Here is a 13335-nt window from a genome sequence, read left to right as displayed (position 1 = left end):
ATATAAAAACATAATAAAACTTCAAACATTAAAAACTTCCTGATACAGGGCTGCCTGCAGATGTCTTCCAAAAGTTGTGTAGTTCTTTATCTCCTCGACATCTGATGAGAGGGTGTTCCACAGGGAGGGCGCCACCGTTGAGAAGGCCCTCTGCCTGGTTCCCTGTAACTTTACTTCTTGCAGTGAGGGAACCACCAGAAGGCTTTCAGAGCCAGACCTCAGTGTCCGGGCGAAACAATGGGGATGGAGACACTCTTTGGCCCGAAAATATTAAACAACCCTGAGTTACAACCTTGGGTTGATAAACAAGACGGTAATGCATGTGGAGACAATAATTCCCGGCTGGCCTGCGATACTTTCACCTTGCTGCCATAGGTGACATTATTGTTAGTAATTTCATTCTTTCATTGCTGTTGGATCTCGTGATCCACTGTTTACATTCCATAATGTTTGGAGTGTGGGAACGGAAACCAGACACTTTACTTCCGTTCTGTGTGCTTTTGTACTTTCTCTCTTTGTTCTCTGCTTTCGGACAGAGAGGACGTGTGAAGCTGGTGCTCACACTAGCTATGTTTGTTGTTTTGATCTGCTGTAAATAAAGAAGTTTTTGTGATGCCAAATGTGTTTGTAACTCATCCGGCATATTTCAAAGTTTTCCTTGTCCATTTAGAATGTAAGGGAGGAGGAGTTTTTGGAAGACTGAACACAGCAATTTACCATAAATATACATACCGTGGTTCATGACTCAGGGTAGACTCCAGTGTGTGTTGATCTGCTAGTGGATGGCACCTGTTCCTAGACCGGGGAGGGAAGCATCTTTCAAGTGATGCATCACACACGCCCCCTGCATTTTAGGAGGACTATAACATGGGAGGAGGAATAGATGATCGCTACACATCGCTATGTGTACTGCTGATGATTGCTTTCAACTGCAAAAAACCCCCATTGCATTCTCACTCCCAGTTGTTAAGACAAGATTATGTAATAAATTGATTGGGAGAGTTTAGATTATAATGTCATGGCTTAATAAATCAAGATGTGAATGAGCCTTTTGGCATGCATGCATATACTCAGCATGAGCAACCAAGGTGTCTCCCATTAGATATTGTTTCCTGTTTCATCTGAACCTGGGAACTACGGTTGCCACTTTTGGAAGAAGCCAGGATAATGAGCCATGGTCTAAGTCAGCTTCATTTTTCATCCTATCTTGGTTTATTAAGTTTAGATATGATCATCTGAATGCAGTCATTGTGTTGGTTTGTGTGTGCCATTTTCCTGTCTCCCTTGAAAGGAAAGTTGGACGCATAACGTTGAACTATGGTGCACTGCTATAAACGCTTTGGGAAAGACTTTTTTAGAAATAGGAGCAAGTGTTAGGAAGACCAAAAAGATGTTCCTTTTTTAAAAAAGTCACTTAAAAAAAAAGAAAATTACAGTCTATTCCTGTAGGAGGTTTAGACCATGGGTAAGACAGCAGTTTTGTTCTAATGAAACTTACTTCTGAGTAGACAGGTATATGGTTGCAAAGTAAGTAAATTTTTAAAGCACTTATTTCCAAAGGAACTATTTTAGTACACAGCTAGGTAATTACTTTCCTTTCTCCATCTTGCTGCAATATGTATATCTTACTTGTCCTTGCCATTTATTTTTCTTCAATTGCCTACAATGGATTTTTTCAAAACTCAAAGCAATTAAGTTACAAGTTGCCCCTGAGAAAAAACAAGACACCTCCAGACGTTATTTAGAGGGAGTGGAAGGAAGCACACTAATATTTGAGTTCTTTCTTACCTATCTATTTAGAATATAAAGTAGGGAATACCTGATCACAAATTAGCAATCTCTCCATTTTTAACAGTTACCTTGGGGATCTGTTAATCTCTTTACTTTCTATCAAAATGTGCAATGCAAAGCAAATGTTCACTTAAACTACTTTTGCTAATAATGAAGAAATATGTTGCCTTTTGTTAATGTTGACAAATACATTTCAGCGCAAGTAGATATTGCATTGGTGCCCTGATTTGATTAGCCTCTGTTGTATAAACTTGTTATCTTGCAACGCCATTTGTGATTAAATGTTTACCCTTCCAATATTCTCCTGCAGGGCTTGCCACGCCTTCTGCTAGCTGATGCACACTTTTTAAAAATTGGAAACACGACATGCTTACACATGCAAAAGGGCCTTCTTTTAACATATGTAAAAGGAAACCTAGAGCCCAATCTAAGACACTCTTTTATAGCCTAAGAGCAAACCAAAGGGAAGAGGTGTTCTCACTCCCAAGCCAAGCCCCCAGGCCACCAAGCAGCTAGTAGGTTGGCTTCCACAGTGAAGCCTGAGCTCTACCCTGTCTAGACTGAGCCCCCAAGGCAGACCGTTGCTTGGTTGTAGCCCACAAGTGCAGACTCTCTATGTGCTCCTATGTTCCAGGGACAGTCCCGGATTTACAGAAGCCTTCCTGGTTTCTAATTTGATCCCGGAATGTCCCACAATAGGGGTGTCCCTATTTTGGAGAGAGTGGAGTTATCCAGCCCCTGAGCCACCTGAAGGCAGCCTTGTATAGGGAAGGTTTTTTAATGTTTTATTGTGTTTTTATCCATGTTGGAAGCCACCCAGAGCGGCTGGGGCAACCCAATCGGATGGTTGGGGTATAAATAGTAAAATTATTATTATTATTACTACTATTATTATTATTGAATAGGACATCCTTATTTTTATCGAAGAAATGTTGGAGGGCATGCAAGGGTCTCACCCACCTACCAGCCCCACACCATTCAGCCAACCACAACTGAGCTCCCTAGCAGGAGAGGACCTTTTGTCAATTTTTAGCATGAGTAAAAGTCAGAGCTATATTCTCCCTGAGAAGAGCTGCCTGGGCAGACCTGCACTAGGAATGAATGAAAAATTCAGTCATGCTCAATGCAGATGCACCAAGATTAGCCACTCTGGCAGAGGGAGAAGAGGCAGGGCAAGACAGTAAATTGTGCAGAGGAATAGTTCATCATCTCTCCATGGAGATTTGCCTCACAGGAGCCTTTAGTTGCTTCCCCCTCTTCTAAGCACTGTAGTGTACCCTGCAACGCAGTTTAGGAATTACTGTTCTACTGCTTTAAAAAGAGAGGGCATTTCTGTGTACATGTGGCTTGAGCACCTATACGCCATTCCCCCCAAGTATGTGGACCTCCAATCTTGAGGGTCCAGATCCCACCAGGCCTCCCCGTGGCGGTGGAGGGTCCCGTAGGGCCTCACAGCCTCCTCTCAACACGCAGTGAGCCTCCCCATTGGTGCGTGGAACTCCGCGCCTCTGCCTGCATCACAGTGGAGTAATGCGAATGTTGGACCTTGGAGAGCCAGTGTGGTGTAGTGGTTAAGAGCAGTGGACTTGTAATCTGGTGAACCGGGTTTGATTCCCCGCTCCTCCACATGCAGCTGCTGGGTGACCTTGGGCTAGTCACACTTCTCCGAAGTCTCTCAGCCTCACTCACCTCACACAGTGTTTGTTGTGGGGGAGGAAGGGAAAGGAGAATGTTAGCTGCTTTGAGACTCCTTCCGGTAATGATAAAGCGGGATATCAAATCCAAACACTTCTCCTCCTAAAATACCACCAAACAAGTGGGTGGTGGCTCTGGTAGTTGTAGTCCAGCAACATCTGGAGAGTCAGAAATTCCCCCCTTCCTGGTAGAGAGAGGGAGGTTTTCATCTCTACCTGCTGGAGTGGAACGTGGAGGGGGGAAAAAAGGAGCACCCCCTTGCTAGCGAGTAGCAATGATGTGCATACGAATTCCTAAGTCCTGAACTAAAGCTTGCTGATATTTCCCAGATTGTTTCACCAGGCCACTGGAAAATGTCACGGGATGAAGCTTATTTGATGAGCTTGGTTTGACTATTCCAAATACCAGCATGTGTTTTGTTTCAACCGATTCCGCAGGCTGACCCCAGAGAATTAATTCAGATGGTCACGGAACACGTTACCCAGCGCAGCCGTGCAGACTGGCCCGAGGAAATAGCCACTCTGATTAAACACCTGCAGTATTACAACGAGCGGCTCTTGGACTTCACTCAGGCTCAGATTCTTCAAGGCCTCGGCAAAGGGGTGGATGTGCAGAGGTTTACAGCAGATGGTCAGTACAAGAGGGAGACCATTTTAGGTCTGGCTGAGTAAGTACAATCTGCTCGTCCATTTATTTATTTATTTTAACGCGGCATATTTAAATTGCAAATTGGGAGAGTGAACTTTCAGCGGCACTGACCTTTAGAAAGCCTTATTCGTCATATCGCTTGGTTTGCAATGTTGTTTTTTAATGGGATTCCTCACTCCCCACCCATAGTCATGTTCTGTCCAGCTGCATGGATCAATAAATAACAGAGTATTGTTCCTCTTTACCCTCTTTCATGGGCTCTAGTAGCCAGTATTCCATTATTTGAGACCCCTTGGCCAATAACACATTTTGAACTACACAATGATTCCTCCCCCCGACACACACACACTTCAAATGTGTGTGTATCTTGTGTCTTATTAATATAGATTCACTTGAGTGTCTCTTATCATTCATATTATTTACATATTGTTATTTATGCATGTAGCACTTTACGAAGATTGAGAAACTCCCAAGAGGCTTAAAATCATAAGGCAGAAGAGAAATATCGTAGGAATATATTGGTTATTTTGTTACATGTTTGTTTCGGTCCCCCTGTGCTTTTCCCTACATGGGTTTTAGCTTCTTTATTAAACTAGAAGTCAAGTATTTTGAAAGGCATAGAGAATTGAAATGTCTGTGCATTTCAAATTAAGCCAGGGTTTAAGAATGTAACTTTAAGTTGAGGGTCTGCATGTAACATATCTTGTGACTGGCTCCATCTTGCATCAGGTTGCCTTGAGATTGTTTCATGTATAATATGCAAAAACTGGGCTTCCTTAACTCATGGTAACTGGATAGCCAAATGCACGCTCATTGTGTCGTCAAAATTGTAATCCTATGCAGATCTCATTGCAGGGTGACCACTGGGGCTGGGCGATATATCAATATATCATCCAAAACTGGTTTGAAGTCCATATAGTAATGTTGTTGTTGTTGTTGTTGTTGTTTAGTCGTTTTGTCGTGTCCGACTCTTCGTGACCCCATGGACCAGAGCACGCCAGGCACTCCTGTCTTCCACTGCCTCCCGCAGTTTGGTCAAACTTGTGCTAGTAGCTTCAAGAACTCTGTCCAACCATCTTGTCCTCCGTCGTCCCCTTCTCCTTGTGCCCTCCATCTTTCCCAACATCAGGGTCTTTTCCAGGGAGTCTTCTCTTCTCATGAGGTGGCCAAAGTATTGGAGCCTCAGCTTCAGGATCTGTCCTTCCAGTGAGCACTCAGGGTTGATTTCCTTCAGAATGGATAGGTTTGATCTTCTTGCAGTCCATGGGACTCTCAAGAGTCTCCCCCAGCACCATAATTCAAAAGCGTCCATGGACAAAGACAACAGGCCATATAGTAATACCAGTTTCACAATTTTTGACCTGGAAATATGCCACGAATCATGAGATGTGTGTGTGCTTGTGTCTGCATGCGTGCTGTGCAAAAATCACAATGTGGGAAAACCCATGAAGCCAGCCAATGCTTCTCTCAATTCCTGCAGCTCCTGTTAACTCTGCTGGCTCAGATCTTCCTTGCCTCCTGCAGGGGCAGTGAATCACAAGAGCAGGCAGCAGCAAAAAGTCATGATGTGGGAAAACCTGTGAAGCCAGCCAATGCCTTTACATAGCTCCATCCTTATTTCAGACATCATTATATATTGGTATATCATGATGTTCAGCTGGTGATATATTACAATGTTGGAAACTGGATATCGCCCAAGCTTGGTGACCACCCAAAGACACATAATATTGAGAAAACAGCTGTCACATTCCATGGCTTCCTGCTTCCTTGCCTTGCGTAGTGTTGTCTTCATCTACTGAATATATTTTATAGAGGCTGTAAAAACTTCTTCTGTAGGTGACTTGTTCTTAGCATGGATTGCCATGTGTATCCAGGAGCTTTGTGTTCAAAAACATGTTTTTACAGAGAGTGAGTTGGGGGGTGGAGGAGCTCTGGATGAATCAACTCCTGACGTCCCCTAAGCTCTGGTTTCAGAACCTACAGTGCTTGTGAATCCTTATGCATTTTTTCAGTGTTAGTCAAAGTGGTGCCTTCTGGATGCTTAGGACTGCAGTTCCCACTACCCCCAGATAACAGGGCAAATGATCAGGGATGATGGAAGTTGCAGGTCCACAACATCTGGGCGGCTACCCCTGTTCTCACCTATTTTTCTTGTGCTGCTATCTCAGGTCCAGGAAGGTTTTGTTTTCCCTTCAGAGATAGGTAGCTACTTCTGGTCACAACTCTGGAACCTCGGTTCTTGAATGTCCCCATTGACGAACGATTCGGAACCCGAACACCAAAAACCCGGAAGTCATTGCTTCAATTTTCGAATGCACCTCAGAAGTTGAACATCTTCTTTTGCGTGTTTTTCCATTTTTTTCAATGGACTTTGCCAACCGCCCATTGATCTTTGGTTTTCGAACATTTCAGAAGTCAAACGGTCTTCCAGAACGGGTTACTTTTGAAAACCGAGGTTCCACTGTAGAGAGTCCAAAGATAGTTGTCCTTGTTGTTGATTATTCTTATTCTTATTATATTATTATTATTATTTAAACATGTATACCACCCTTCATCAAAAGATCTCAGGGCGATTGACAGAATAAAATAAAAGATAAAGCACAGATAAAACAACAACACAACAACCCCACGTTCCCACAGATACATTTAAAAGACTGTAGAATAATAATCAGCCATAGGCCTGGTTAAAGAGGAACAGTCTTGCGTGGTGCCTAAAGGTGTATAATGAAGGCACCAGTCGAACCTCCCTGGGGAGAGCACCCCGCAAATGGGGAGCCACTACAGAAAAGGCCTGTTCTCATGTTGTTTTCAGCTTTGAGCAGGGGAATGTTCTGAACTATAGCTTTAGTTGTTCACAAAATGGTTAGCAGCAAGGCCACCAAACCCACTGAAAAAGGCTTGGCTGTTTAGGGGCTTGGTCAAACCTGATACCTTCCATGTTGCTTAGCATTCCTTGACATCACATGCTCAATAAGAGGAATTGTGAGATGGGGAATGGAATATGAGTGTTTATGCCCTGGAGGGACTTTGATAACAGTTAATAGTTCACGTTGCAATTTCATGATTCTTCTGTATTAAACTGGTGAAGTTTTCATGCTCAACTACATAAATAATGCCCTATGGTTCCAAACAGCAGCCTCCTTTACTCTTAATAAAGAAATTGATGAAAAGTGAGTGTTGCTTTTTCCCTTTTATTGTTTTTGAAACCTCTCTCTGTGTGAATTCATCACTTTCTAATATATTATACTTTGGGGAGAAATGAAAGATGGTGAAATTATTGCTGTTGGGCCTGCTTAGGGAAATAAGACGTGCCAAAAAGTGATCAGTTTTCTTCCTTAAACAGTTCTCCTTTTGATTATATCCTAGAAGCCTAATCAAACAGGTTTCCCCCCCATAATGTATTTTATTGTTTCTCCTTAACAGAACCCTTGAAGAAAATGTGTATAGGATAGCTCTTTCCTTGGCACAACGGTACAATGTCCCGCTCTGGGAAGTTTACATGACACATCTGGAATTCCTTTTCAGTGACAGCGGGTAAGTCCAGCAACTCATTCTACTTTGCTTACCATTATTGCTGAGAGCCCAAGCGGGATTTAGCCGAGGCAGAATTCAAAAATAAATAAATAACACAGTGCAACAAAATAGAAAACGCCCCAGCAGACATGAAGAAATCCTTCCCTCCCACCATGAAAATAACATACAGAGGCTAACCAAACCTACCCTGACATAGTTGGGCATATGTTACCCGAGGATGCAATAGCCAAATCATTTTCAGCTCCATATGTTATTAAAGCGTACCACATTTCCATAAAGTCATTTTCTGTCGCTATTGATTTAGTGCTTTTGTTTGGTGAGCTTTCCCCTAAGAATAATTGTCCAAACCTTCTGTTTCCAAATAGTCAAGTGTAAATTATCCAAACCTTTCCAGTTTTGAGCAATCAGTTGTCAAGTCGCAACCAGCAGAAATGTGATCATTTATTTGTGTTGAAGGTTCTTTATTTCATCCTTGAAGATCATTAATAAAGCTAATTGTGGAGTGCATTGTGCAATCTGCTTTGTGATCAAACCTATTTCCTGAAGTACTGCAGCCCAAAAGGTGCAACCAGCACCAGAGATCCACCATATCTGGCACATAATCCCGATATATCTGCAACCCCTCCAGCCTAACAGTGAGGCCTGCACATTAATCTTATTGCATCTTTGTAGCATCAGATACCATCTATGCAGGGTTTTAAAAGTATTTTCTCTACTTCAAGCCAATACAAAGTCACACTCTTGAGCCAGCTGAGTATTGAATTTGGTTGTTGACAATGAATATCATAAACACCTGTAGCCATTGCTTGAATAGAAGGTACTATTTAGTGGCTGGTAAAAACAATGTATTTGCATCAAAAGTCGGTGCTGGCATTCTCCATGTTGAATTCTAAAATGCTATTTAGCATTTGGTTAAAAGTCTAGGATAAGGTTTCCCAAACTTGGGTCTCCAGCTGTTTTTGAACTACAACTCCCATCATCCCTAGCTAGCAGGACCAGTGATCAGGGATTATGGAAATTGTAGTCCAAAAACAACTGGAAACCCAAATTTGGGAAACCCTGAACTGGAATATTGGCTTGGTGGTAATCAACATGGGTTTAGCTAGGCTTGATTGTATTAAGCAGTATCTGATGGTGTTTTGTGTCCCTCTTCGCTAAAGCATAACTGGCGGTCCATAATTATGATATCCTGAATAAGGATTAACACCTGATACAACCTTTGTTTTAGTCTGTTGTTCTAATCTATTTTAGTGCGTTCTTAGACGTTGTTTTATAGTTTGTTTTGGGTTGTGATGGGGTTGCATTAGTTTATTCCTCTGTTGCAAGCCACATTGATTGTTATTTTGCCTTTTGGCAAAAATATTCATCACCCATCAACCAGCACCTGTCTATGTAATGTTCAAGATGTGTGAGTTTTTCAGCACCTCTGTCTGCCTTTTTCCACTGGAACCTATTTGCTAGCCCAGGCAGAAGAGGTCTCATCAAAAAGTTCAGAGGAGTGGGGCATGAACAAGTTCCATTGGTCCTTCCTCGGTCCACACATCACTGAAATCTCTTCAAATGTCTTGTTGTCCCACTTGAACCATAGAGTAGAAAGCTACAGACAAACTGGTTGGGCTATGTAGGCTTCATTTCCTTTTTGACACCACCAGCCAATTCTATCCCCATTAAATAAGATTTCAGCAGTACATGGGCTAGTTAGCGGAGTCAACAAATTGTCCAGTGACCACATGGTTTAATTAAACACACACACACACACACCAGCCACCCAACGTGTTTACTAGGTATTAGAGTGAATTTTGCAGCAGTAATGAAACTTTGTCCAGAAGCATTGACAATAGGATGGATATTTAAATGCTTAACCTTGGAGCAGAAGCCTGTTATGCCCATAGCACAAACAAAATCCCTATTGGGCAAAGCAGGCGACCTAAGGAACAAAAGATGGGAGTAGTTGGTGAGGAAGGGAAGGGAAGCTGAAGCAGTACCAGGTGGTCACCCCCACAAGAGGAGGAGGGAGCAGGGGACACACAGAATGGTGATGGAGGTGGCAAGGGCCTAGGGGTTGGAGGCAGATAGCAGCCAGCCAGCCTAGAGGGAGGAGGGGGCTTAAGGAAGGAAAGCTGAAAGCAGAGTAAGGAGACACAACCGAGTGAGAACTGTGAAAGCATCCAAATGATTGAGCCCATATTTGTTAAGGGGGGAGGAATCAACTCCCTGCTAATTTTGAGAAATTATAGCTCTTCGATGCAAAAAACTATTCACCTAAGAAAATGTGTTGTTGTTTGTTTGTTTCTGTTTTTGTGTAATGCATATTTCTAAAGAATGTTTTCCTGCTCCATTTTGGATTTTTCTTTCTGTTTTGTGCTTATTCTCCCGGTGCTTTCGTTCCAAATTGGTTTACTTGCCAGAGTAACTATTAAAAGGGTGTGTGCGGAAAGATGCGTTTGCGTGATATATAATTTCAGAAGGCTGCAAAACACCAGCAAATTATGAGTTAGCTTGAAAGCTTGATTTTCCCCCTTAAAAAATCATGTCAGGGAAAGAACTTGAATACCCACCTCGATGAGAGATTTGGTAAAATGTAATTATGAGCAAGCAACTTAAACTTGAGCTTTTGTCACTAAAAAAACATACTCTTAAGACTAATACTTGTTATAACTGTCAGTGGGAAAACCTGTTCATAATTTAGTACCTCTTCCTTTGTAGACAACAGTCTGCAATTTTACTGGCAGTACAAAGTAACACCCTTCATGAAAACCCTGCCATGCATAATCTTGATGTCTCAGCCTCTACTACAACGTTAGAATGTGGAATTTGCATGATAGCTATTGACTTAAAGTGGGAGACACAGGAACTTGTGCCCTGTTCTTTGCAATGACCAAATTTGTTCCATTACCCTACACAGTTTATCCACAACTGCTATAGAAGAACGAGCCCAAAGTCTTGGCCTGTTTGAGACTTTGAACACAATTCCTGAAGCCTTTCATGAACATATGGCCAAATATGTATACCCGACTATTGAAGGCAGAGATCATCAACGTTTGCTGTATTATTTCACACTCCTTGAAAATTGTGCCTGTCCTGAACATGGGAAATTAGCTATCAAGCCCGAAACGCACATACGCCTGCTGAAAAAATTCAAGGCAGTTGCACCAGGTACGCAAAGTTGACATTTTGCCTTTTACATTTGTATCTGCTAGGCTCATTCCTTTTTTCTCATTCGCAAAATGTGATGTTGGTCCTCACCTCATTGCAAGAGGAAGGGGCGCTCTGTTGCAACAGCAAAATATGACGTTCCGATGGGTGTTCATGCATCTAGTATATGCTAAATATGATATTTTATAGCAGTTGTAACATTTATTTCTCGGGAATGTGCAAACACATGAAACTTGCTATATCTGTATTATGCTTAAAACTTGAATTAAGACTTGCTTTTGCTCTACATAAAACAAAGGAATAAATTTCAAACTTACCCAGAAAAAAATATTTGCGTTCCCTTGCTTTTGTGTAAGATGTTTATGGATCATACTTAGTAAGTAGGTGTCAGCCTCCTTTGTATATTTTAATGTGCATCAAATTTATGGGGCAGTGGAGTGATAAAATTCTAAGAAACTGTATCAATATGCGCTCATGAAGGCAAAAACATCATATGTTACCTGCTGGTTGGTCGTTTGGAAATAGATCTGGTGAGATTTTGGAGTTGGAGAATGGACTCCTTTTTAAATACTTAATTTTGTAACAAGAAACATTTATTGCTATTGTTTGTGTCAAACTAGGCTTTAAATTTTCACATATATGTGCTATTAGACAACATATGTGTAAAAAATAAATATGAAAACAGATTCAAAGATTCTTCTCTTACTATGAGTACAAAACAAAAACTGAAGCTATCTAAAACAATGTTAGGCTTTTGCTTTGTGGAAGCGTGTAAAATAGTTGTAAATTGGTAGCCTGGATGGAAACTGTAAATTGATAACACCAATAAAGACTAAATCTGTATCAGCTTTGCCTTAAAGGAGAGGGTTTCTGCTTGTTCAAATCAGGACCCCCAGTTTTTGCCAATTGCTCCTACTTTGTCCCCTCCAGAAATCTGTTCCTGAAAGTTGTGGACCTTCTGGAGCAAAATGAGATATGACATGAAGGAATGCAGGGGCATTTGAGAAAATTGTGTGCTATCCTTTGCACAAGCAAATCACTTTCTGCTAAGGCAACTCCTCTGGATACAACCTAGGGGATTTTCTGAATTTGTGAAAGTTCAGCATTAAAAAAGAAGAAGCTACACACACACACACACATTATATATATATATATATGTGTGTGTGTGTGTGTGTGTGTGTGTGTGTGTGTCTGTGTGAGGACATGTTACATATATGCAAGTGTGGAGGGGTAGGGAGGGACCTAGATGCGAGTAGCATTCAGTTGTTATATTTCTTACCTGCCCTTCACTAGCTCTAGAATCAAATCGATGGTTTTGCTAGCATTCCCCTGCCTTCTCTTACGCTTCCTGCCCCGTAAACTCCAACCAAACCATATGCAAAAAAGCAAAACCCTGAGGCTACAGTCCTGTGCATGCTTACCCGTTGAACATGGTGGGACTTCCGTGTAAACGTATGTAGGTTTCTGCTGTGATCCACCTAAAACAGACTAAATGGCAAGCGATCACGGGAGCATCCATGCAATGTTGGTAGCGATCAAGCTGATTCTTGTGAGTCTTTGGCATTCCTGCCTTCTCCTTTTTAATGCATGTTTTATTCTTTAAGTGGCCCTTGCATAACACAGGTTTTCATTGCCAGATGCTGGGAGTTAGTGCTAGCAAGGAGGGATCTTCCTGCACTGCTAGTAGGTCTCTGTCACCCATAGATAGCGGTTCTTGTGTTATTAGAGTTTGCTAGTTGCGATGCTTTTATTTAACGATCTAACTTAAGGACTTCTGCTCATCTCTTTCCACTGTTAGGTCTCAATTACAAAAAGCTTACGGAAGACAATGTGAGTCCCCTGGAAGCTTTGGATCCTGTCCTCACAAGTCAAAACATTTTATCCATTTCCAAGCTTGCTCCTAAAATCCCAGAAAAAGATGGAAGGATGCTTTCCGCAAGCTCTGTCTATGCCATCTGGATCAAAAAACTCTTCTGGGATGGGGACCCCCATCTTATTAAAAGAGCTCCAGAAACCATGGCTGAATGGTTGCATTCATATGATATCTGTGCCAAGTACTTTGATAGACTCCACCCAGGAGATATTATCAATTTCATAGATGAAATTACTTTTTCCTCAAAGGCTGTCACCAAGGTAAGTACACGTTTACAGCTGCATTGTGTAAATTCAGATATTTCATCTGAAGCGTTCAAAAGCTTTGCTTCTCACTGGGATATGTATGAAGTTCAACTTTTTCATTGGATGCAGGAAGAAGGAGGAATTGGATAAAATCACTCCCCTTATGTCAGCAGAGGGATCAGGAGCCCTTCTGAAAACCTAAATAATAGCATTCAATTCATTATGCAGCTATGACCCCTCAAAGATGATTTTTCAGTTGGACTTTCAGAATAACAGAGAAACATCTATCTTGGATTAGTCACAGAGGATTCCTAACAGCCCATTATGTTAGTTGTGGAGCTAAAGGGTTATGCAAATAGCCAAGGGGGATTTGTCCTGTTTTTTAAGCAAGAA

General features: G+C 41.8%; 1 protein-coding gene across 2 annotated transcripts in view; it reads left to right on the top strand.

The window, feature by feature from the left end:
- NBAS (NBAS subunit of NRZ tethering complex) overlaps nucleotides 1–13335 on the top strand; it is a 179308-nt gene that overhangs the window by 127858 nt on the left and 38115 nt on the right. For both annotated transcript variants that reach the window (XM_053381027.1, XM_053381026.1), the window contains 4 exons: nucleotides 3924–4153; nucleotides 7558–7668; nucleotides 10574–10824; nucleotides 12623–12957. In XM_053381027.1, the coding sequence (XP_053237002.1) occupies nucleotides 3924–4153; nucleotides 7558–7668; nucleotides 10574–10824; nucleotides 12623–12957 (927 nt within the window). The remainder of the gene's footprint in view (nucleotides 1–3923; nucleotides 4154–7557; nucleotides 7669–10573; nucleotides 10825–12622; nucleotides 12958–13335) is intronic.

This window comes from Podarcis raffonei, chromosome 3, assembly GCF_027172205.1.
Source record: "Podarcis raffonei isolate rPodRaf1 chromosome 3, rPodRaf1.pri, whole genome shotgun sequence".
NCBI classification, from domain to species: domain Eukaryota; kingdom Metazoa; phylum Chordata; class Lepidosauria; order Squamata; family Lacertidae; genus Podarcis; species Podarcis raffonei.
Note: the sequence above shows the minus strand (reverse complement) of the source record. Positions and strands in the feature narration are given on the sequence as shown.